Source organism: Anabrus simplex, chromosome 11, assembly GCF_040414725.1.
Source record: "Anabrus simplex isolate iqAnaSimp1 chromosome 11, ASM4041472v1, whole genome shotgun sequence".
Taxonomy (NCBI): domain Eukaryota; kingdom Metazoa; phylum Arthropoda; class Insecta; order Orthoptera; family Tettigoniidae; genus Anabrus; species Anabrus simplex.
In genome coordinates this window covers 13067058-13092125 of record NC_090275.1, presented here as the reverse complement: position 1 = coordinate 13092125, position 25068 = coordinate 13067058, and the positions used below count along the sequence as shown (strand labels likewise).

General features: G+C 39.2%; 1 protein-coding gene across 6 annotated transcripts in view; it reads right to left on the bottom strand.

Moving 5' to 3' along the window:
• The window catches only part of Klc (kinesin light chain), a 416901-nt gene that overhangs the window by 176372 nt on the left and 215461 nt on the right, over positions 1-25068 (bottom strand). For all 6 annotated transcript variants that reach the window (XM_067155490.2, XM_067155483.2, XM_067155488.2 and 3 more), the window contains 2 exons: positions 17968-18192; positions 16556-16652 (listed from right to left, as the gene is read on the bottom strand). In XM_067155490.2, coding sequence (XP_067011591.1) covers positions 16556-16652; positions 17968-18192 — 322 coding nt within the window. The remainder of the gene's footprint in view (positions 1-16555; positions 16653-17967; positions 18193-25068) is intronic.

The following is a 25068-nucleotide window of genomic DNA, read 5'->3' as shown; positions in this document are numbered from 1 at the left end:
CAAAAACAAGGAAATTTTCCAGCCCTATATTGGACAGCCAGGAACAAGATGAAACAAGACTCTGTTCCCTAATACATCTGTTATGTAAAGTTATTACCTAAGTAGCAAAGATAAATATAAGAAATTATACTCTCCACTATAAACTGTGCTATTCTAAATTATGTGTCTGGACGGCACATCGTAACTTTGAATTAAAAAATGGATTGAACATTGTCTACATATTCTTCCGCTCATTTTAAAAATGACTATGTCTCTTCGTCATATACCTTGAGTGAAAGATTCTTTCATTGAGGCTGTTGTGGACACTGACGCCATCTGGCAATGAATTGACTTACTTGGCTCGTGTACAAACTCTCCCGCCAGAGTGCACGTAATTCGCCCGATGCTAACGCTTGTACGGACGCCTACTGAAAGCGGCTGTCTGCCACTGAGCTTGGTTGTGTGCGGACGCTTCAAGCCATGTCTCTGCTATCGTCTGCCAAGATGAAAGATAGTTCTGTAGGAGTCAGATGAGTCCGATTTAAGAATCCTTTTTAGGGATTATTTAATATATTTATATATATTTTAAAAATATTTGTAATGTAAATTTAGTAGTTACAATTGTTTATTTTGGTCGGTGATTACCAGTGTAATAGGTCAGCATGAGTAAGTTAGCATGAAATCCCTCCCCACTCCCTTAAGTACTATCTTTTAATATTTTGTTGGGTCATGTAATTTGCCTTTTTATTGGTAGTTTTATTTACTTATGTGGGGCTAGTGGTGAGATTTTTAGTTTTGTATTCTCTTTCTATTACGCCGTTTGAGCACCATTTGGTAATATTTTAAGATTTCTTGTACATTATTTAGGCCTGTTACTTGAAATTTATTTTGCTTATCCAAATTTCATTTTCCCTCTTTTATATTTTGTGTGGTACTGTAGTTATTACCACTATTTCTCTTGTGTTCTGTGAATTTGCCATTCCTTGCCCCCATACTTTTGGGTTTTATTTGGTCCTTCTGTTGTGATTTATTAATTTATTGCGTTATCATTTATTCCGTACAGTCATTTAGAAAGATATGTATTGATTTTGGGACACCTTAAATGTTTAACACATTGGAGACTGCCATATATGAATGTGCTACCCTCCAAAAATCGCAGAATTTTTAATGGTTTTTGAACATTTTTCAATGCTAGGGTAAGCCATAATTATAACAACTTTTGGAATACATAGAAAGATCACACTTTGTTCTACACAAAAATTAGTTTTAATTATCATAATAGTGCAGCAATTTTTAAATATAAATTTATGAATATAAGTTTTACAAATGAAAAAATATCTGACGCAGCTATGGATTCCAGTTCGTTTAATATTTCGAAATCTGACTTTGTGGGCACGTCTACTGAAACACACTAATACAGATTCTAACCTAATTGGTCAATTGGCACCGGTATGTTTGTTTACAACCAGCAATCTGCATTCCCACCGTTTGTTGTTTGCCGACGGGGTTGCATCGAGTTGCTACAGGTACACGGGAAACACCCACATTTTTAGGAAGCAGTAAGAACCCGCTTCAAGGAAGTGATATAAAACTACGTTACACTTCACACCAATTTGAAATTAGTTCATTTTCTACATTTGCTTGCCTGAAGCACCAGAATCATCATGTTTATTTGTGTAATTGTTATCCTCATCCTCATTTTCAGAAGTCGTGTCTTCCATAAGAATATCCATTATGGATTCGTTGTCAAAATTTCGTACACTTGAATTAGACATGCTAAATATTCACAAGAATTACACAAACAAGCCTGCCTCTCGAACACACACTCGTCCTGTCCGCATGTACCGTACGTACTTTCCCATCCATTTCACTGCTGAGAGTCAACGATGACGCAGCCTTAGGTTATGTAGGAACGTGGCTGTGTCATTGATGCCTTGAAAGAAGTTCTCTCTCTTCTTATGCTCATAACTAGTATATTTTATGCTTACAGAAGCATTCAACAGTATCCTAGTGAAGTCACAGCTCGCTGAAACGGCAGCTGCAATTTTTTAGCTACAGTGAAATCGTGCCCGTAGATTCTCCGAGCTCCGTCAGTAGCAGTGAATTAGTGCGCCCGTAGTTTGTACGAGCGGCATCTCCAATGTGTTAAACATCATAATTATTTTAAAACCTATGATTAAACGTAACTTTCAAAAGGGTGATATTTAACTTAAAAACCTATTGTTACGTGGGGATTTATGCGTTTCAAGTGGAGTGTTTCAAGCGTTTAAATTATTTTCTTTAATGTCGCATTGTTGCTTGGTCATCCCTCCATTTTTGCCCTGTGGTGTAATTATGTCACTGTTACCTGACCCTGATCATCTTTCTTTTGTTCTTGCGTGAGGACGCCGATTTTGTTTTTATATATGGATGGATCGTTGTTGACTCTCTGTATGGACGCGTGGGTTACTCAGTCTGAGATTATTACTATTTTCGTTGCCCATGCGATTTGATTTAGTTTGTTTACTGATCCATATGATTTTATTCTGGATTTTGGTTTGTTTGATCTGTGATTTATTTTTTTAAATTTTGTGTGTTTAATATACTTCTTTAGCGTGGTTCTTATGCTCCCATAACATTGGACTGCTTAACTGGATCTATGTTTTAAGTTATGTTTTTGTTCCACGTGTGTTATCCCTCCACTATAAATTGATATAAACCCTTCACGTTCTTTCACCCTAGATATTTGTCACACACTTAAATTTATTAAATTCAAGATGGTTTAAATTATATTAAAGGTGAAATGACGTTGGTACCAACTTATTTGTCAATTTACCTTAAAACTACTATATTTTCTATAGTTAAAGTATTCTTTTATTTTCCAGAATATTCTTATATTTTAAAGAGAAAAAAATTAATTATATTTTTCTCTTGGTGTAATCTTTTTTTAAAATTAATTATAAGTTTAATTTAAGGTATACCAGTGCTTCCATTCAGTAATCCAAGTCCATATTATCCCAGAGATCGTATCCTATTTTTTTTTATACGGGGTGGGTTTTCAACTAGTTTTCCTAAATGTCTGCTTGTTTCTGGGTAAGATTATTTCTTAATGTGTTTCTGCTTTGTGTATTTTGCTTGTTCGCCCTTAAATCTTCTCGTTTTCGTAACCCCTATGGCGTTTGTTGAGCGTAACATCTTTACTCTTCGACCCAGGCTTTATTCCACATCTTGGGCGTGTATACTCTTGTAGTAAAACTACGTCACCAACACTGATTCTTGAGCCGTGGTCTCGGGGCTGGAGAACTTCGTGAAAACTCTGTAACAGTAGCAAATACTGTTTACTCCAATGCTTCCAGTAGTTGTTCTAACAAGGTGTCGCCTAGGTGGTTCTGGTCCAGTGGGTATCATGGTGAGTCGATCGCCAACGAGCAAGTGGGCTGGAGTCAATGCGCCACCACTGTCATGATGCGGTGTCAAGGGTCTTCTGTTTAATACAGCTTCTATGCTGATCAAAACAGTCCGTAGCCCTTCATCATCAAGAGTGGAACTTACAAGCATTTCCCGTAGACATCGCTTGGTGAGGCCGATCAGTCTTTCCCCCCAACCTCCCCACCAAGCGTCACGTGGGGCAATGAACTTCTATGTAATACGTTGCTGGGTCATATAGTGGTGTGTCCATGCTGCTGTCAGTGCTCTCCACAAGTCTTAACTTTGTGTTCACTGAATGGAATGTCTCTGAGCGTTGTCGCTGTAGATCGTGTGTGTTATACCGCGTTGGCCTATAAACTTCTGAAGGCCTCTGTCCGTCGACATGTCGCTGCACAGTCCCAAATGTAAGCTATTATGGCGGTATAATTTAAAGGGGACTGATATAACTACTGCCATCTATGACTGTTGTATGCGTGGAATTTAAAATGTATCATTTAACAATGCCCCATGAACTGCTAGACAGCAAAGGGTTGCAATTTGTTAATTGTGGCACATTTAATATATTGATTGGACGATGTGGAGTAATTCTGCGGTTTTTATTCCTTGACTCTGTTGTGCATTTGTCAATTGTCGACGTGCGTTGACTTGTGGTCCTACTCTGTGAACGGGGAGTTGGCTTTTGATTGTCTCCAAGATGGCTGTGTTTGGAGATATACTCCGTCTAGCCATTGTGGCTAGGAGAAATGATTACCATCCACCCTAGTTAAGGTACGGAAGTGGCTGTGGAGCCTTTATTTATCTGAACCTACCTTGCTAAGTCATCTGAATGTTTTAATTTAATTTCCTTTTGAAGTTGCTGATTAGTGTTGTATAATATTAATTCTTTCTGCAACCGACAGTGTATGGTAAGACCATCTTATAATATGTGCTGAAAAGGATTATTTATGGACCTCTTCGTTGGTAAGTTTTGAAAACATATCTTGTGTGAAAGATATTTCGTCTACCGTGAACACAAGAAGTTTCCACGATTCTCAACACGTCTGACTGAAATATTTGGTATACTGTGCATTGGTGATACGTTGATATTTCCTGGGGTATTGTGTGAAAATGCCTCAAATTTGGTATTCATCAGCTGAAATAATATTTGAAGCAGTTTAAAAGTTTTCCCCTCTAAATTTCAAAGTGATATCCAGTATGTATTTTGACGGCCTTAAAACCGAAACAACAACAACTGTTGTCTCCGTAATTAAGTGTTCTTTCAGTATTGTATTTAAAAACTATTCTAGGCTCAGTCAAGGCCTAGTAGTATACTATTATCATTGTTAATATTTAAATTTGTCGTCCTCAGATGTGTTCTACTTAATTTAATTTTCTTGGGTTATTATTATTATTATTATTATTATTATTATTATTATTATTATTAACGGGTTTTCTTGGAACTCATTTATTTTCTATATAATATTGAAGGTGCTATTATCCTATTGGAGCTCAATTTGCCTTAACGTAAAGGATTTATTCTACGTCTGGTAACCTTAATTCTTGCTATTGTTGTTGCTCCATCCTACCACGGTTATTTCATTGTTATGTCAAGATAGTGAGTATTGATTAGATATTATAACTTTATAAGCATTACATCACCGCTACGAGTTGATTGTCTTTCGAGTAGCGTTGTGGAGCAGACGCTGGTGTGGTGTTGTAGTGGTCAAGCAAGACCTGATTGACGATGACTGACTGTGGTTATTGTACTGCATATTAAATAACATTGGCGATGTCATTTAAGGAACATGATCGCTACAATATTTCTGTTGTTTAATGTGTGATGTGATTTGGTGAAATTAATTCTTTTTGGTGTGAATATGGTGTGTTTTGACATGCCGCCGACTTGTGAATTTTTCTAGTTTCCTACTTCGCCTTCTACCACTTGTGATAGTTTGAATTAGTCGGTATGGACGTGTTTTCTTCCTATCCGGTTTATTTTTTTCATTTTATTTCTTCTGTGACCTTTAAATGGTGTCTTTTTTAATGCTCTTCAATATTGTAGTAGAAAAATTAGGTCTACTAAAAGGGGTCTTTAAAAAAATGTTTACTGAGAGCTCTCAATGCAATATAGTCACATGACCATTGATATAAAGGTTTTCCTTTTTTTAAAAAGGAACTGCAGTTCGTGAGTAATATATATATATATATATATATATATATATAGGTGTTACACGATTTGTGATTTAATATACTTCCAGTGAATTAATTAATTTCTCCTATTCTTAATTTGATTATTTAGTTAAATGATGTTTCTTTTAAAATTTTATGAATTATTTTTTGGTGTACTCTCCTTTTAAAATATATTCTCTTTTCAGAATTTTTATGTGGTTTAAACTATTTTAGTGTTCTGCGTATTTCACATGAATTGCTCTATACTATTCCCCTGGATCCACACACTGTTGAGATTCCTTTTGACCTTGGGTTCTGCCCAGATCCCATCGCTTCCCAGTCCTGTGTCTGTGTTTTTATCATGGCCTACCTTAAGTAGTTGGCATGATTTCACGCTGGGATGGCCTCTTGTCTCTTTTGTGGTTGGGCTAGCAATCGAAGACCTGGGCTGCGGTGTTGGTGCCTTCAATTGTTTGATTGTTCTTTTCTTCAGTTGTGAGTATGCCACAGCGTGCGTTGTTGCACAGGTGAATACTGCAATGTAGGCTTTCTTCCTGAGGTTGCCAGAAGTAACGTACAGTGGTCCTGCGAAGTCTAGTCCCGCTACATAAACGATCCAGGGGAAGTGGCGCTTCTAATTCTTCCGGTCTTCTCCGGTAAAACACTTCACACGGAAGGCAAGTGTGTAAGATCTTCTTCATTGTTTGGCGTGCTCGCAAGATGCAGAATTCTGTGCATAGTTCAGTAGGATAGCGGGGATACCTAGATGGTGAAGTCTTATGCAAGTTTGTTTTATCAGAAGTTTACAGAAAGGGTGTGAGTGATCCAGAAGTATTGGGCGCTTTTTGTTGCTCGAGATGTCTGCGTGTTGTTTTTTTTGCTAGGGGCTTTACGTCGCACCGACACAGATAGGTCTTATGGCGACGATGGGATAGGAAAGGCCTAGGAGTTGGAAGGAAGCGGCCGTGGCCTTAATTAAGGTACAGCCCCAGCATTTGCCTGGTGTGAAAATGGGAAACCACGGAAAACCATCTTCAGGGCTGCCGATAGTGGGATCTGCGTGTTGTAGCCATCTGCCTAGTCGGAGGATACCATGTTGTACTGTAGAAATGGATTGTAACAAAAGATCTTCAACGCTCGTGCTAGTAGAAGATTCTTCTTCAGGGCTTGCAGTTCAGAAGCAAAGCACTCCCGTTGAACTTACCGTATCCAGTATGTTCTTGCTTCTTCCATTCCTGAGGCTGTGAAGTTGTGACAATACTTGGTTTTCTCCTTCAAGCATTTCACGAATCATAGAATCCATGCAGTAAATCGTAAAAGTTTCCAGTATGTACTAAATCGTGAGGCAGCAAACAATGGCTGGAGTGGTGGTTGCAAGAACTTGAGTGGTCTTCCTTTCCTCAGGCAGACTCATATTAGGGGGAGTAACATCTCTGGGCCACGAGTAGGAAGGTCCATTCAACCACGAAGATCCATGCCACCATGAGTCCAAGGACTTCAGTTGGTGTGCTTGAAGTCCTCTAGAAAGGTGGTCAGCTGGGTTGTTGATTCCTGGACAATGTCTCCACTGACTGGACGTGGTATGAGTCAAAACTTCAGTCACCCAGTTGCAGACAAATGTCTTCCAACGGTTGGGATTACTTCTTATCCACGCTAATGTGACTGTAGAATTGCTCCATAACATGGCAGAGATGGACGTTACTCCAGTGGCTTCATAAAAATAATGTAGAAGTTGGGAGCTGAACAAGGCTGCTAACAATTCACTTTCTTCACAGGAGACAGTCTGGTCTTGCTGCAGACTAAACGAACAGTGTTAGCATCTATTATAATCTATTAGCTTCATTTCCGTATTGATTGGTATCACAGTATAAAGATAATTTAAAAGTTACCACCTTATCAATACACAGATTTATTTACTTCAAAATTTGTAAATTAGGTCAAGACCGGTTTCGATCCCTAAGGGATCATCTTCAGTTGACACACATATAAAAAGATATTTACAAAAACATCACATGTAAAATATTAATCTTTTAGTTAAATCAATTGAGTCAAAAAAATGTTGTCATTAGAATGTTGGTGGGTACATCTTGGTTTTGAAAACATGTGGTGAGATTTATAGGCTCACTTATCATCATCATTTCCCTTTATCCAGCTGTAGCCGGGTAGGGGCAAATATGGTTCCTCTCCACTTTCTTCGGTCTTTCCACCACTCCTCCTCCAACACTGTGTCCCAGTCCAGGTTTCTTTCTATAATGTTGCGTTGGATGGTATCCTTCCATTTCAATCGTGGTTGTCCACGGCCTCTCCTTCCTTGGATTTGCATTTCCATCACCTTTTTTGGCATTCTTTCGTCGCTCATTCGCTTTATGTGCCCAAACCATCTTAGTCGGCTCTTCTCTATTCTATCATTCATTTTTTCCACTCCAATTTCTTCCCGGATTTTCTCATTCTTTATTTTGTCTCTTCTACTCTTCTGTATCATACTCCTCAAGAATTTCATTTCAGCTGCCTGTATTCGACTCTCATCCTTCTTTGTCATTGTCCAAGTTTCTGCTCCGTAAGTTGTTATGGGTACGTAATACATCTTGTACATAGTATCCTTTGCTTCCATTGGCACATCTTTGTCCCATAACATATTTCTTACACTATGATAGAAAAAACTTCCAGCTTGAATCCTTTTACTAATCTCAGCATCCAGTCGAGCATTCTCCATTAATTCACTCCCCAGGTATTTAAACGTTTCCACTACTTTCAGGGGCTTGTCTGCAAGTCTAATCTGACCTTTCCCTTCTTTCTCCCCTCTAGTCATAACAAGAGTTTTACTCTTTTCTACACTTATTTTCAATCCACATTCTTCAATCTTCCCATTCTTGAACCTTCCTGTCGTCTTCTCCCCAAATCACAATATCATCTGCAAATAACATCATGTTCATTTCTCTTCGTCCATATGCTGCTTTTGCTGTTCTCATGATGTCATCCATTACTATTGTAAACAGGACTGGTGATAGAACACTTCCCTGTCTCAGCCCACTAGTTATTTTGAACCAACTTGTCCTGCCAACTTATGTTTGCATGCGACTACAACATTCCTTATACAATGCCATGATCATTTTTATTAATCCCTGTCCAATTCCTTTTTGCACCAGACTGTCCCAAACTTTCGTCCGAGGGACAATGTCATATGCCTTTTCAATATCAATGAATGTCATCACCATATCATTCCCGTACTCCCAATGCTTTTCCATTAGTTGTCTCATAATGAAAATGGGCTCTATTGTTGACCTTCCACTTCTGAAACCAAACTGATTTTCCTGTATCTGCTTCTCAACCCTTAACCTTATTCTACTTTCCAGTATCCTTTCCATTATCTTAGCAACATGGGATATTAGAGTAATTCCCCTGTAGTTCTTCAAAACTTTCTTATCACCTTTCTTGAAAATTGGGATGATTATTCCTTTTTGCCAATCCTCAGGGACCTCCTTATTCTCCCAGACATTCCTGAGAACCCGATATGTCCACTGCAGGCCTACAGCTCCAGCTGCCTTTATCATCTCCACTGAAATTTCATCTATTCCAGCAGTTTTTCCATTCTTCATCTTTCTTACTGCCATTTCAATTTCATTCATTGTAATTTCTTTATCCATTTCTTCGTCAACTAATTGCCTTTCCTGGTCGTCCATTGAATGACTGTCATCCGTTCTTATGTTCAGCAGCTTCTGAAAATACTCTCTCCATCTATTTCTTATTTCTTCTGGCTTTGTTAAAATTATGCCACCTTCATCCTTCACAAATCTGGTGTTTACTTGATCTCTCTTTTTGTTTCTTAAGATGCCATACAGTAATTTCTTGCTGCCCTGCGTATCATCTCTCAATGTCTGTGTGAATAAGGCCCAGCTTTTCCTCTTTTCTTCCTCCACTACTTTCTTGGCCAAATTCTTTGCCTCCACATATTTTCTTCTACTTTCTTCAGTCTTAGATGTTTTCATGCTTTCCATGCCATTTTCTTTTCCTTCACTTTAATATTTACCCTATCATTCCACCAGTGTGTTTATTTGTCTTTCACATTTCCTAATGTTCTACCACACACCTTTTCTGCACATCCAACCAGTGCTTCCTTAAATCTTTTCCATTCCTCTTCAACATTCCCCACCTCTGTCCTGGGTACCAAAGGTATTATTTCCCTTTGAAATTCTTCTTGTATGCTTTTCTCCTTCAACTTCCATACTTTAATTCTTTTCTCTCTTCTTAACTGGGGTTTTTCAATCTTTCCAACTTTCAATTTTCCTATCACAACTCTATGATCTCCACCAAAGGCTTCTTCAGGCATGGCTGTTACATCTACAAGGTTCTTCCGGTGTTCTTTCTCTATGATTATATAATCAATCATGGTCTTTGTTCGTCTGTCTCCCCAGCCATACCTTGTAATCTTCTGACTGTTCTTCTTCCTAAACCAGGTGTTTCTAACAATCATTTGATTCCTCATGCAAAAATCCACCAACAACTCGCCTTCTGGATTTACATTTCCATATCCAAAGGGCCCTACAACATCTTCCTTTCCTTGTCTTCCCATTCCAACTCGTGCATTTAGATCCCCCATCAATAGCACTTCCTTATCTTCTATCTGTCTCTCCACTTCCTCTAAGAAGTCCTCTAGATGTTCATCTATGCAACCAGTTTGTGGGGCATACAACTGAAATAGATCTTTCACGCCATTTTCAAACTGGAGTCTCATCATCATCATCCTATCGCTGACGTACTTTGTATATTCCACATATTCTTGGATTTCTCTTCTAAGTATGATAGCCACTCCATTTTTTGCTTCAGGTCCTCCGCTGTAATACAGCCTGTATCATCCTCTCAGAGGGATCTCCCCTGTACCCCTCTTCTTATAGGCTCACTATGTCTAAATTATTGCGTATATAGGTCCTATACTTCTTTACATACAGTGTCAAAATTATTACATTCAATATAATTTATCTATTTGATGAAAACACTAGCAAATTGCTTTATAAAACGGTAAAGTGTGTACATTTTTTAGTTTAAAAGTACATGTTTTTTACATGTTGTCATATTACAATTTATATTACAAAGTATAGAATAAAATTGTTCTTGCATTTGTGCACATTGATAATAGTGAGACTATTGTAGGGTCTTCAAAAAATATAACGTATGAGGTATGTCACTGTTTATCTGCTTTTTTGAAATGTCAATAGCCTGATTACATTCTTATATATGTTATGAAATTTCACTTTATATAGTTCGGTCAAATGGAAGAAACATAGAATAACCTTGTTAATTTAGATTCTTCATGACTAAAATACTGGTATATGGTACCTTATTTAAATAGATCCTTAATACTAAAATACAAGTATGTGGTACCTTCTGTACTTGTTTTATATATTAAAATAGGGTTTACATTTATTGACATTAGTTCTATGGTTTGTTACCATTTGTAAAGTTATGGTCTAATATGAAGGCCAGTTGGAAATGTTTGAAGTTAGTCTAATGGGAAAGGGTTCAATCCCTTGTTTATATTGTTTATTTTTGCTGCTTGTTAGGTACAAGCATGGGATGATCTTGTTAAAATGAACTCTTCATAACTAAAATATTGGTATATGGTAGCTTATTAAAATAAATTCTTTACATTAAAAATACTAATATGTAGTGCTATATGTGCACATTTTTCAAACGTAAGATAGGGTTAACATACGTTAACAACAGTACTATGGGTTGTTACCATTTGTGAGTTTTTTTTGACTCAATTGAATTAACTAAAAGATTAATATTTTACATGTGATGTTTTTGTAAATATCTTTTTATGTGTGTGTCAACTGAAGATGATCCCTTAGGGATCGAAACCGGTCTTGACCTAATTTACCAATTTTGAAGTAAATAAATCTGTGTATTGATAAGGTGGTAACTTTTAAATTATCTTTATACAGTGTTAGCATCGTCGACAAGTGACTGGATGTACAATGCAGCGCCGTATGCTCTTTCGGAGGCGTCGCAAAACACGTGCAGTGATAAGTCTGTGCAAGTATTTGAAATGGCAATCCATCGTCGTATCCGGATTGGAGAGAGGTAGTGTAGGTGTGAGAGTCAATCATTCCATCGATGGGCGAGATTAGGTGTAAAATTTCTTCCTATGCCAGTCCTTTGCACCAAGTGTCTTGGAAAAGGATTGTGGCAATGATTGACAGGGTGAAAATAGCCCAAGTGGGTCATAGAAAAGTGTGTTGACTTTCAGTAACTGTCGTTTAGTTGCTGGCTGTGCGGATAGTTTTGCAGTGACGTCACATGGGGTTGTAAAGAGTTGGTCTGATTCCGCATTCCAGTCGATACCTAATACTCGTGTCTGCAGTACGACTTCTCGAGTTTCTGCTTTCCAAATGTTCATTAATGGCTAGGAAGTCATGATCCATTTGGAGAGTGGGAGTTGAATGTGGCGCAGGAGGGCTGTCAGTTCATAATAAACAGTAACGGCCATGTTGTCGTCTTCTGCGCTGGTAGTGAAGTCATCCATAAATGTGCAAGCATCTAGGAGGGGCGCTGCCATGCGATACTTTTTATGGTGTAGGGTAGCTAGTTCACGGAGAGTAGCTGAGAGGAGGAACAGGCTACATGTGAGGCCAAAGGGTAGGCAGGTGAATCGGTACGTTACAACGTCCTCTGTTGTCGTGTAGTTCCGTCTGTAGTAGTGTCGATGCGGTACCAATTGTGAGATCTCTATCTTTTTCATCGAGGGCTAGCTGGAGAAATGCCTGGGTACTGTCACAGGCGATGATGGCCTTTCGATCCAATCGAAACCTTAAGAGGGTGGCAAAAATTTCATGTAGGAGATTTGGACTCATGTGGAGGGCATCATTGAGGGATGGGAATCCTGGTTCATGAGAGGAAGCGCCGTAAACTACTCTCCGTTTAGTGGCATCTCGTTTCTCCTTCTTGACGGCATGGTGTGGCAGATAAAACATATTTCCAGTGATTGCGGTATCGGGGGCTAGTTCCACTTGCTCTCGAAGCACGTAGTTCAATATTTGCGTGTGATACATGTTCTTGAAAGTTGCGTCTTGATGTAGCCGTCTCAGTAGTGTTCGAAACCTTGCCTCGGTTGTTGCCAAATTATTGGATAAGACTGTATCCTGCTTGCAAGGAAGGGACACAACTCTTCGTCCGTCATGGATGCGGTAATTGTCATGGAACTCTTGAAGAATTGCAGCATCTGTGTTGTCTAGCTGTCTGTGTATCGTCTCTCGAATGTCGATTGTCTCGAGGACCCAAAAACGTTGCATGGAGTCGTCAGATATCTCGTCATTTTTGACGGAGACGTGGTTCGTTCTGACATGATTGACAGTGGTACCAGAACGGTTGCCTGTGAGGACCCAACCACAGATTGTTGGAAGTAGGACTAAGGAGGATGTGATGGGCTGTGGTGGATCCAGTTTCACGACTTTCCAATAATTGTCTGCACCAATAAGAACTTCAAGTGGCAAGTTATCTGCATCGTTGGTTTATGGATCAGCGAGTGGCAGATAGCTGTGGTTAAGAGTGACTGCTGGGTGAGATGAATAAGTGTTGGCACTTTCGAAAGCTGTGATAGTGACAGCGGTTTTTGTCGAAAATCTGATCATTTCAAATTGGGTGATTTGACATTGCTGAAAGCTATTGCTAAGTAGTTTCGAAGGCTGTGACTGCCAGGTCTCGAGTACAGATTACTGGTAGCCGTAGAGTGTCCTATAATGACGCAGCAATAAAACTTGATTGACTTCCAGCGTCTAGGAGGCATCGAGTGATTTTGTGTGCCCCTGTTGGTCCTTGGATCTGAACACAGCCTGTCTGCAGAAATGAAAAACTGGGTGGCCCAATTTCAATCTTTCCGACAGAAGTTGACTGGGATTGGCTCTGGCTGCAGATGGATACGAGGTGACGTCGTTTGTATTTAGAACATTACACTCTTCCCTTCTTCTTGCAGTTCTGGACGTTGTGACCTCGATTGGAGAGTTTCAGCTTCTCCACCGTAGCTTGGGGTAGGACTACTTGTGTGCATCCCCGTGCCCAGTGAACCCCGCTTTCGCAGAAGGCACAGAATGGTGTTATTGCGGACTTGTTCTGCTCCCTCTTGAACTTTTGTGGCCTAGTACTGACTTGGAGAGCAGCTGCTGCAGGCGAGTAAAGTGATGGAAGTGTGATGCTGGTCTCGCCTCTGAGTTTCTGAGTGCTAAGGGCCGCTTCTACCTCCTCACGAAGAAATTCTATCAGAGACATCATATGACCTTCGGAGATTTTGTTGTGCTTTGCGTAAATTAGCCAACGTATACAGATTGCCGCTGGAAAACCTCGTAAAATCTTCGGGGCAATCACGCATCCGTAAACATTAATGTCTTCGCCGAGCGCCTTGAGGGCTTGAACTCTACAGTGCCACTCCAGGTATGTCACAATGAGATCATCAGGATTCTCTCATGAGGTGAGTGGCAAATTCTTCAGGTAGTTCGGATGAGCCTGAATTATTTTATCCTTGTCGCCATAACATTCAGTAAGTAGTCTTAATCTGGGCGTACGTTTCTGAACTAAGTGCTATATCATCGACGAGTTGCTTGGGTTCGCCTCGTAATAACACGTGCTTGCTAATGTCTGGAATTGTGGTGTTGTTGACAACTGCTGTCTCGAACTGTTCCCAGAAACGAGACCAGGACTCTATGTCACCTGAGAATGGCTCGTAGTGTATTGTTGGGAGTTTAACTTCTGGAAACCCCCGGGATGGAACATAATGGCTAGAACTGGGAATGGACGTTGACGTATTTGTTTCCGCTGGTTTCCGTGTAAGAATTTTGTTGGCATGCTGTAGAGCTCTTGTTGCACTGTCGACATAGTTTTCACATATCTGTACATCTGTTTCATTCATTGGGAAGGGTGTGAAGGAGTGGAACAGCTTACTAGGGGTAGTATTTGATCCTTTTCCAGAATGGGTTTAAAAAAAAAAAAAATGCAGTGTAAAGTTTAATCTTATACCAGTTGTATAGTATCATTTGGAGTAATTCCACATACTGTATATCAGATGACTATATTTTTTAAGTAGTACAGGAGATGATATAAGTAGAATTTTGTAAGCAATATAAATTTATTAAGGATGAGCTGTGTGTTTAATAGAAAAAATTTGTTAGCGTAAATTGTATTGTATTAGGCTATAGGAAAATTTTCTTCTATTGTTAATTTAATATTTAGTACCAAACCAAACCAAACCCCATGGCACTACAAGCCCTTGAAGGGCCTTAGCCTACCAAGCAACCGCTGCTCAGCCCGAAGGCCTGCAGATTACGAGGTGTCGTGTGGTCAGCACGACGAATCCTCTCGGCCGTTATCATTGGCTTTCTAGACCGGGGCCGCTATCTCACCGTCAGATAGCTCCTCAATTCTAATCACGTAGGCTGAGTGGACCTCGAACCAGCCCTCAGGTCCAGGTAAAAATCCCTGACCTGGCCGGGAATCGAACCCGGGGCCTCCGGGTAAGAGGCAGGCACGCTACCCCTACACCACGGGGCCGGCAATTTAATATTTAGTGCTTGACAATAATGTATTTTAGTGTACCATTTGCCACCGAGGTAAGACACCTCATTTGCAAATAAAGAGATTTTGATTTGATTTTATATGTGTAGTTACTTTGTGCAAAAGTTCTCCAAATCTTGAAAGTTTGTGATGAAACATATCGTAACTTGAACAGATGGGTTACTTCGGCACCATAAATGTTGGGGATATCACCAGTAAATAAAACACTGAATCACTTCACTGCATCATGGCTGCCATCTTTATTCTTACTTACCACAACCCAGTACAAAACAAAAGCAAAACTACAAGCAACATGGCAGTTCCCAGTAGCTCCGCTAGGTAGCAAGAGCTCATATTTGAATACTAAACTATGTACAAAGAGATTACAGATTCTAACACACATATTCACCGTTAGTGTGTGTATGATTCCTTATCTATGAATCTCCAACAGTCTGTGTAAACGTGGCCTACAGATGGCTGAATAAATGGATGAATGAAACAATTCACACTTCATTGTATGCTCACAAAAGAAAGCAAACAACCTCCCCTGTCTAAAAGTATAGGATAAAGTACTAAATTTTGATTAAATGGATAATTCCACATAATTTCTTCAGCATTTATTACAGGTTGCATAAGCCCTTTAATGTTCCCTAATAACTTAAAATATTAGTTAGCTATGAGCCTGCATTCGGGAGATGGTGGGTTCGAATCTCACAGTCAGGAACTCTGAAGATGGTTTTCTGCGGTTTACCATTTTCACACCAGGCAAATGCTGGGGCTGTACATTAAGGCCACGGCTACTACCTTCCCAATCTGCCCCTCCCTATCCTCGTGTTGTTGAAAACCTTCAATGTGTTAGTATGATGTTAGACCACTAGCAAACAGATAAAATAAAATTAGTTATTTCATGTTCCTTAAGATTCTGTCATGAAAGTAAAATTTATGACTGTCATTTTCTAAAGCCTTACTGAACCTCTTACAGCCAAAGCAACAGCTCTGAACAAATCCTCCTCTTTTCTCTAAATGTGTCCATTCACATTGCCATGGTAACATTTCAGCTGTAGGACAATACATTATCACAGAAAGATTCACGTTGAAAAACCTTGTTGATACGGAAGAACAAATAGCTATAACTCATGCTGATATTTGATATCAACGCTGGCCCCAAGCCAGTCACTTACCGGGTCAGGTTAGGTTCGAGGTCCACTCAGCCTACGTGAGAACTAATGTGTCTGATGGTGACATAGCCATGAGTAATGGCCGAGAAGAACCATCCTGCTAACCATCTGCAGGCCTTCGGGCTAAGCAACGGTCACCTGGCAGGCCACGGCTTTGGCCATTACGCATTAATAATTAAAAGTTTATAATGAAATATAAAAAGGGTTCTAACTACCAACCAAAGTGTTTCCAGACATGTGTTCCTGTATGAAGACCGAAGATCTACTATTAGACAGTTCCAACAGCTACAGTCAATACTCACTTGTTCTCTCCTCTGACTCATCATCTGGGAACAGGTCAACTGCCAAATCATCCTGCTTTGGTTTGTCCTGCTTCGATTCCGAGGACGATTCGTCTCCCTGGACATGAGAATAACAGAGTTCTGAGAGTGAACAGACATCTGAAACTAAAATACTACCCAACACAAAACCCGTCCAAGTGGTCAAAGTTCACAAGTAATCTCATCATACCCTAGTGTGTTCTCCTACCTTGCTCTACATTCTAACATGACGGATGGCAGAAAAGTTTTCCCAGTTCCAAAACACGCCGAGGAAAAATCATTTATTTCAGATGTCACTTCCTTTTTTTTTTTTTTGGTCAATGCCTATGTGATATAATTATTTTTATTTACATGTCATTTGTTTAAGCATTTTATTTTAATTTATAATTCTATTATAAGTATTTGTGTATTAAGAAGGTACTGTATTGGGCCTAATGTCTAAAGCAACAATCATCACACAAAGCATAATGTCTTGCAAGGTAGTTGTACAGTGACCTCATCAAGTGGCAGCTGAAAGAACTGAGGTAATGTTTAATGTGTCAGACTGGCAATGCAGTCCTCTTATTCACAACGCTCTATTGTTGATTCATTTATTTTGGCAGCATAGTTAAAAGGTGATGTTTATGTTAGAAAAATGTATTTTCATACTGGAGTGCTATGTGGTGTAACCATTTCTTAAATATTCATTCTTAAAAGGTTTTGTATTTATGGGCTCACGTTTTCAGTACAACTTGGACTAAACACTAAAACTGGGTGCTGAATTAGGTCATATTAAATAATTCCCAGAACATGTTTCAACACTTAATGGGCCATTTTCAGCTAGTTTAAACAATTAAAAAAGATATCTTATAAACTACACAAATATATTTAAAAAAGGCAATACAAAAAATGATTGATGAGAAAACATAGATGCTTAAAAAGTTGCATTTGCAACTTGATGTGTCTACCTTAAAATAACTCTTTGTTTCAGACTTAGTAAAAGTTGACAATATTGTTACAAAAAATTCTTGTTATAAAGCTAAGATGGGGGAACTCCTCTTGTTCATAAGTGGTGGACAATTTTTATCATGGAACAGAGTGGTTCTGATAATTTAAAAATGTCAACATGGAACTCTGATGTCAATATTAATGACAGTTCTTTCTATTTTAGTAACTCTGCAGTTGCACCACTCAGGGCACGGAAAGTTGCTGCATTGACAATTGTGGTCTGCAAGGACTAGGATCTAATTTGAGATTTGGCCACAGAGTTTTAAGGGCCAAGAACAGATCCCACAGCCTCCAAGGTATGGAGGAGGAACAAATCAAAATGTATACAAGTCTGCTATTCAGAGGAGTGTGTTCTTTCACAGCGAGGGAATCTCACGAGACAGCAGCTACAAGGCACATGCACTCACCTGAACATCCTGGTCGTATTTGCGGATGGAGGCCATGAACTCGAGATGTTTTTTCTCTTCTTCCAGCTGGGCCACAGCCTGTTCGGACGCCTGGAGTTTCTGTTGTGTGTTAGCCAGCTCATCTCGCAGCCACGCATTTTCCTGGCACAGCCTGCGTACTTGTGTCCGGAGCTTCTGTTTCTCTGCTTCTACTATCTGTAGATGTGACGCTAATGCCATCATCACCTGCAATTCCAGCAAATACTTGTTTTCACAACAGCTGTAGCAGATAACACAAAATGAAAATATAGCCTACCTCTAAACCACCAACTTTAATTGCACAGACGGGGCACCAAATATCATGAAATCGTAGAATTTGAAATGGAGCTTGTATGTTTACACAAATGCTAAAAGCAGTGATATTTAATGCCTTTTATTTCTGCACGATGGACATACACTATTAAAACTTATCTAGACAATCTTCTCTACAGATAAACTAGAACCTAGATATCACTGTGACCACTATTGCAGCAACATTTTTTGGCATCTGTCTTCCGAATAGGAATATGGTAAGTAATATAGCGAAGAACTTCTGTACCAACAGGTCTGTTCTTAACAAAAGAGAAGAACAGAATTAGCTCGTGATCAAGTCAATTGTTGGGGACATGACTATGGAGTGAAAATGAGATAACCAAACCACAACAAAATCACTACCAGGTAGGCGACGTTGATCAATGGGAACTGCTGAGCATCGATGAAGGTGGTACGGGATAATCCCATAATACCATCCGGGCAGCTAGCACTAGACAAGGCTCAGGCATCCGCCCATAAACAGCACGTTTTGGCGCCTAACACTAAGAGCCGCCACTGGTCCGTGAATGGCTGGAGACGGGAGTGACAAGCCATGTTATAACCTGCAGCAGTGAGATGCGATGGTTTGAGTATATTGAAAACCAAACACAGTATACATGCCAGCCTGTAAAGTGCCCACAGTGATGTTTGGCGGAGGTGGAGTAACATTTTGGAGATGTTATTCATGGAAAAGACTTGGTCCCCTCGTGGAAGGATATAAGAAAAATTATGACCAGCTGCCAGTAGTAGAAGACCAAGTGTGTGCTCAACATGGGGCAATCAAAATATGGGGCAATCAAAATATTACATCACCCTAATATAACTTACACACAATATTTTATGAGGAAATAACTTAAAACAACATTCAAAACAATTTTGTCTATTACCATATTAAAACTCTAGTTAAACAAAACTGCTATTAAATAGCTTTTTACAAAATGGGCCTGTTTGTGAGCGGTATGATTCCGGAAATGGACTCTCCAGGACAGAGCCCTGAGCTCAGTCCTAACAGACCCAATGACCCACAGCACTAACTACGCTTGCTGCAGAGTTCGAGCTGTGAGGTGGGGTCCAGTAGTGGACAGAATATCCGAGGAACACTTGACCTCGTGTAGCTAAGAAGCTAATATTCTTCTGTACACCTCCAGGGACTTGTAGCTGAGAAGATGCTACTAGCAATCACTAGATCCCACCTGAGATTGCTTACTTTCTCTGTATCTTAAAAGCAGCAACAGTTCTCTTGGGGTTGATTGCCTTGATATCTCCTGACCTGACTCATCAATCGACAAGCCATGACCAAATTTTCCTGTATTTCAAACGACAAGGTCAGTAAGATAATACGGAAACTGTTCTGTCTGGATTTCATTCCATATTAATGTGTAAAAGTAAGAGAAAAACTCTAGATAAAACTGGGCAGTGTAGTGATGTCAGTAAGATTTTCAGAGAACTACAGTACCATAGCAAGCCATTCATGTAGATATGTGCCAACTTTAAAAAGTAAAACATCAGGAGACTGCGGCATATCACAATAAGTTTACGACCCATGATTGGTGACGAATATTGCATCTATTGAAGGATATTTAAAACATTATACTGTACTGCTCTATTACATCATTTCTCTTATTTATTTATTTATTTATTTATTTATTTATTTATTTATTTATTTATACTGCATATTATCTGAATGTTAGAACATATGATTCTTCATCGTAAAAAATTCTTCAAAAATTCTGCCCTAAATTATTTTCTCTAAGCACTTGGCTTGCTGAATAGATTTTAAGGTTAAGTTTTTTTCCACATTTCTTTTTGGAAGTATTAATCTGAATTGTACTTACTTTTGTCCTTGCAAATATGCTAAAATGACTCACAGTCTACACTGCTAAGTGGAAATGATAAAATAAAAAGCATTACGTTGGAGATCCTGCCAGCTGATTGCGTCTGCCCTGCCATGAGGAAAAACATGGCATTTTCAAACAATAAAGAAATCTGCTATTAAAATTGGGAGACAATTCTCTGCTATCAAGAGAGAGGGAGGAAGGACCAAAAATCGGAAGTCTCCTGCTTAAATGAGGGGAGTTGGCACGCCCGCATGTAACCTACTGTTGAATGTTAAAGTCAACGTAAATATTACACTGAATTAATCTTGAACAGGGTCGTTTTAAGCTAATGAACGAAGCCGGCAGCTGCCATTCTCTTATTTTAAAATATAGAGAAACCAAACAAATGTTGTGCTCAACATGGGCCATTCAATGTATTACACCGTATTAATTTAACTGATACACAATACATAATGAGGGGGGAAAAAACTTAAAACAAAAACATTATTATCAATATTATTTTATTATTTATTTTTACAATTGGCTTTACGTCGCACCGACACAGATAGGTCTGATGGCGACGATGGGATAGGAAAGGCCTAGTAGTGGGAAGGTAACGGCCATTTACCTGGTGTGAAAATGGGAAACCACGGAAAACCCTCTTCAGGGCTTCCGACAGTGGGTTTCGAACCCATAATCTCCCGAATGCAAGCTCACAGTAGCAATAAAACGCTTAATTTAGTTTGTTCTCCTACCGTTTTCAAACTGCAGTCATACGAGAAGTGCTATTAAACTGCGTTTTATTTCGTTGCTAAGCTACGAGTTACTTTTATGAAATTTACATAAACGAGCTTTGGTGCATCCTACACGACAGTTACTAGTTTCTTATCAATACATTTATGGTAATTCTTGTATGAAAAATTCCGTGCGCCGAAGCCGATATAACCCAAATCGAAAGTAAACTAGTACTTCTGAATTTTTATTTCCTGTTATCGAAAATATATTAAACATAAATTATCAGAAACGTTTTAGAGTGAACATCCGAACAATCAGTGTATCATCTCGTGCAGTCTGTGGATAATATATGGTTTTGCCACATCAAAATGCACAAAAGTCACTTTATAATGTTATTTGGTTTCGAAGTCCCAAATAATTCCGTTGGTGGATGTGAAGGTGATGAAGAGATGAGCGTAAAAAGAATCCTCTTTTCCAGATTACGCTTGATATATTTTTGGTGTGGGTGTATATTATTATTATTATTATTATTATTATTATTATTATTATTATTATTATTATTATTATTAGTGCACAAGTTGGAGAATTGTTACGAACAAAGCTCCGCGTTAGACATGCACTTCACAGAAACCGTAGGGCAAGAGATCAAAGGCAGGGACGAGTGAGGAAACCACGTCGTATCGATTGAACTGAATGGCATGCCGAGTTCCCATCACACTAAATTTAGCATTGCGAACCCCCCCACAACCATTGATGCCTTAGAAATGCAAAACGTTACTCCTGTTTTAGCAGCAAGGACGAACGCTTGTCCAAAGGTGAAACCTGCTGCTTGAACGACAGATCGTTCGGTAATGTAGCGTAATTGCATAAAAATTAGACACCATATACCTCGTAAACCTAATACCGCCAGGGTGGGAGGAGAACAAGAGTTTACCAAGAGGCCGGATAGGAAAAGAAAGCTTTTACGAGAAAACATAACAAGGAGGTGACTTAGGAAAACTGTAATGATCCGAACTGACAATCGCCATATGCTTGCTCCTGATAATTTTGAGTTCAACTGTATCTAGATTTCGATGCGTCTAGATGAAACGAGCTTCAACAAATACAGCGGAAGAACAGAAATGACCGTCCAATATTATTGTGAGTAATAAATAACATTTCTACTGTTGCCACTGATGCTTTCAACGCCCGTACTTACAGACATGATGTAAGCTCTGTCTGGCGGAGTGACCTGGAGTTAATGAGTCTGTCATAAGAGCACGTGTATTTGCGAAGTTTTTGGCGATATTTATGCGTTAGCAATAAGTTGACATAAGCAAATAGTAGCGTGTGTTATTCCTTTATATCTCCTCTCAACAAGAGTGGAAAGATATGTGCTGTGTGTGGCTGCAATAATACTATTAAGTGCAGAAGGATTCGCGGTCTTTCTTCCGTTCCCTCGTTACAAAAAGTGTAGGTAAATATTGTGTTTATATATATATATATATACACACACTTCTGACCCGCGCGACCCATTTTTTTTCTATTTGCTTTACGTCGCACCGACACAGATATGTCTTACAGCGACGATGGGATAGGAAAGGCCTAGGAATTGGAAGAAAACGGCTGTGGCCTTAAGGTACAGCCCCGGCATTTGCCCGGTGTGAAAATGGGAAACCACGGAAAACCATCTTCAGGGCTGCCGACAGTGGGGCTCGAACCCACTATCTCCCGATTACTGGACACTGGCCGCACTTAAGCGACTGCAGCTATCGAGCTCGGTGACCCATATTTTAACTGAATTAAAATATAATTTTATTTTATTGTATAGTGCAGCATACCGATGTGTTGTTGTAGGTGTGATCTGTGAGTTGATTAAATTCAGGAAAATGCATGTGTGTGTGGCTGCTTGTGTTCGAAGTTACACTATTTGGAATGCCGTAATGCGTTGTCAAGCACTGAAGAAAATATGGGTGATTTAAGAAATATGATGATGCAAATTTGCTTTACCCTAATGTAATGGCAAGTATTGGTTATAGGGAAATATTGAACGTTTTTGAGGCTAAATTTATAGATTTTCTTTCTGTTAGTAGGCTTAAAGTTAAGAGGAAAATTGTCCAGCTCTTAAATGTTAATTCATTGAATCGTGTGTAAGGAATATGCCGATATTTTTATTGACAAGTGTCCTAATGTGATGTAGAATGCTTTTAAGTGAGAAAAAAAGACAAATCTGGCCTAAACGTTCAGGCAGGAATGCTAAAGCTAGAAAAGTAATGCTTAAGTGAAAGATCAAGCCCTTTCACAGCAGTCCATTCCACATCATGCTTATATGTCTAATTTCAGTCTTTAAATAATAACCTGCTAAATAATTCTTCATTCGTTTATCCTGAATTGCTTTACCAACTTTGAGATAATATCTTAATAACACGTTCTTTCTAGATGTAATTTATTTATCCATTTCTGTATATACATTTCCACTCATATTTGAATTTAGCGCGAATTTCCAGGTCACGCCACTAGGAGCGCCACTTGCGAATTGTCTCCCATTTTAACAAGGCTAAATCTGGAAGTGTCGCGTATTGTCTCTACTGTATTTGCTCTTGGGCTTATGCCGTGTCAAGAAAAGGTGAAATTCTTTACGTTTCGCAGAGAACTTTGCTCTGCGTTATCAGCAGAAAATATCTTCTTCTTCTTCTTCTTCTGGTCTGCTATTGGGCTTAGCTTTTACTCTTTACCCAGTAACCACATTGTTATTTTTTGTGTGTATTATTATGTTGGCAGTCTTGAATATCTGTGAACTTGGGATATGATGATGATAGGGCTTGATTGTATGGTTGTGCTCTTGAACGATAATTAAAATATATATGCTAGTCTGACATTACATTTTAATGTCATGTAATTTCGCCGGTTTATTCCATCGAAGTGAACATTATATTTCTTGTATATTCGGTTAGCTGAGCATTCAGTATCATTTATTTTCGTACAAATGTTACGTGAATAAGTTTCAGTACGTTTTGGACGTGTGTTAGTGATGATTTATTAAATGATATTGGGAGGTTTATGTTCATTTAGGAATTTATAATGTAATGCTACATTCATCGACAAAGTCGTTTAGTATGTTTACTGAAGGCTCCGTAGGAGTGTGGGTGAGGCAAGCGACACTTGTCGGTAGTTGAATGTTATGGTCAATCAGTATTTGGAAAAAAACTTTCCTTTGGTTGGAGTATTTACGGCCTTGGAACAATATGTGACTGATGGTACCAATAGTTTGTTGACATGAGCATATGTCTGTGTCGGATAAATGAAATCTGTACTTGTATTCTGGTGTTAGGACGTGATTGAATCTTGATCTCATTATATTGGTAATGTGTCTCCTTGAGTATTTGCCTGCGAGTAACGAAGAGGCTCTCTGAAGTTCTGGTTGTATTTGGTAGTATGTTTTACCCTTCGTTTTCGCTTATTCTTTCCAAAAGGAATACGTTTTTCTTTGATTATGTGCTCTTGGTGAGTGTCGTGAGAATGCCTTGTGTTTGTGCTGGATGGTGGTAAGAATCTGCATGAAGATTCTCACCACTATCACGACACTCACCAAGAGGGCGAGACGAATTTGTGAGCCATAAATATCCAGGTGGAGATGGACACTCAATGTCACGTTCAAGGGTAACGGTTACAGCGATTTGCAGATTCATAGAGCCCTGCATTCCAGAGAAACGACCAACCAAAGCTCACAGAAGGAAGAACTGAAGGGAACTGCCTACCTGCCTTACATTCACAACACCACAGATCGAATTGCCAAGGTCCTCCGCAAACACAATATAGAAACCACTCACAGTTTGGGTAAAACCAAGGACAAATTGTCCTCATTTTTACATCCTGGGGTATACAAAGCTCCCTGTACTCGCGGTAAGGTATACATTGGCCAAACATGCCGGTCCATTGGTACTCGTATCAAGGAACATGAACGTAATATTCGTCTCAACCAGCCAGACAAATCGGCAATAGCTGAGCACGCTCTATCGTCGGATCATGTCATGTTCCAAGATGCTCGAGCTCTTACCCACACTAGACTTTACACGTCTAGGATTATACGGGAAGCTGTGGAAATACGTAGAAATTCTAACAATTCCAAAAGGGGCACTAGCTATCAATTAAGTAATACCTGGTTGGCAGCCATTAAGGATTTCCGTAGGTAGTTCCCTTCCCTGTCTCTTCACTATTGTTATTTCGTTTCGGTGTTTTC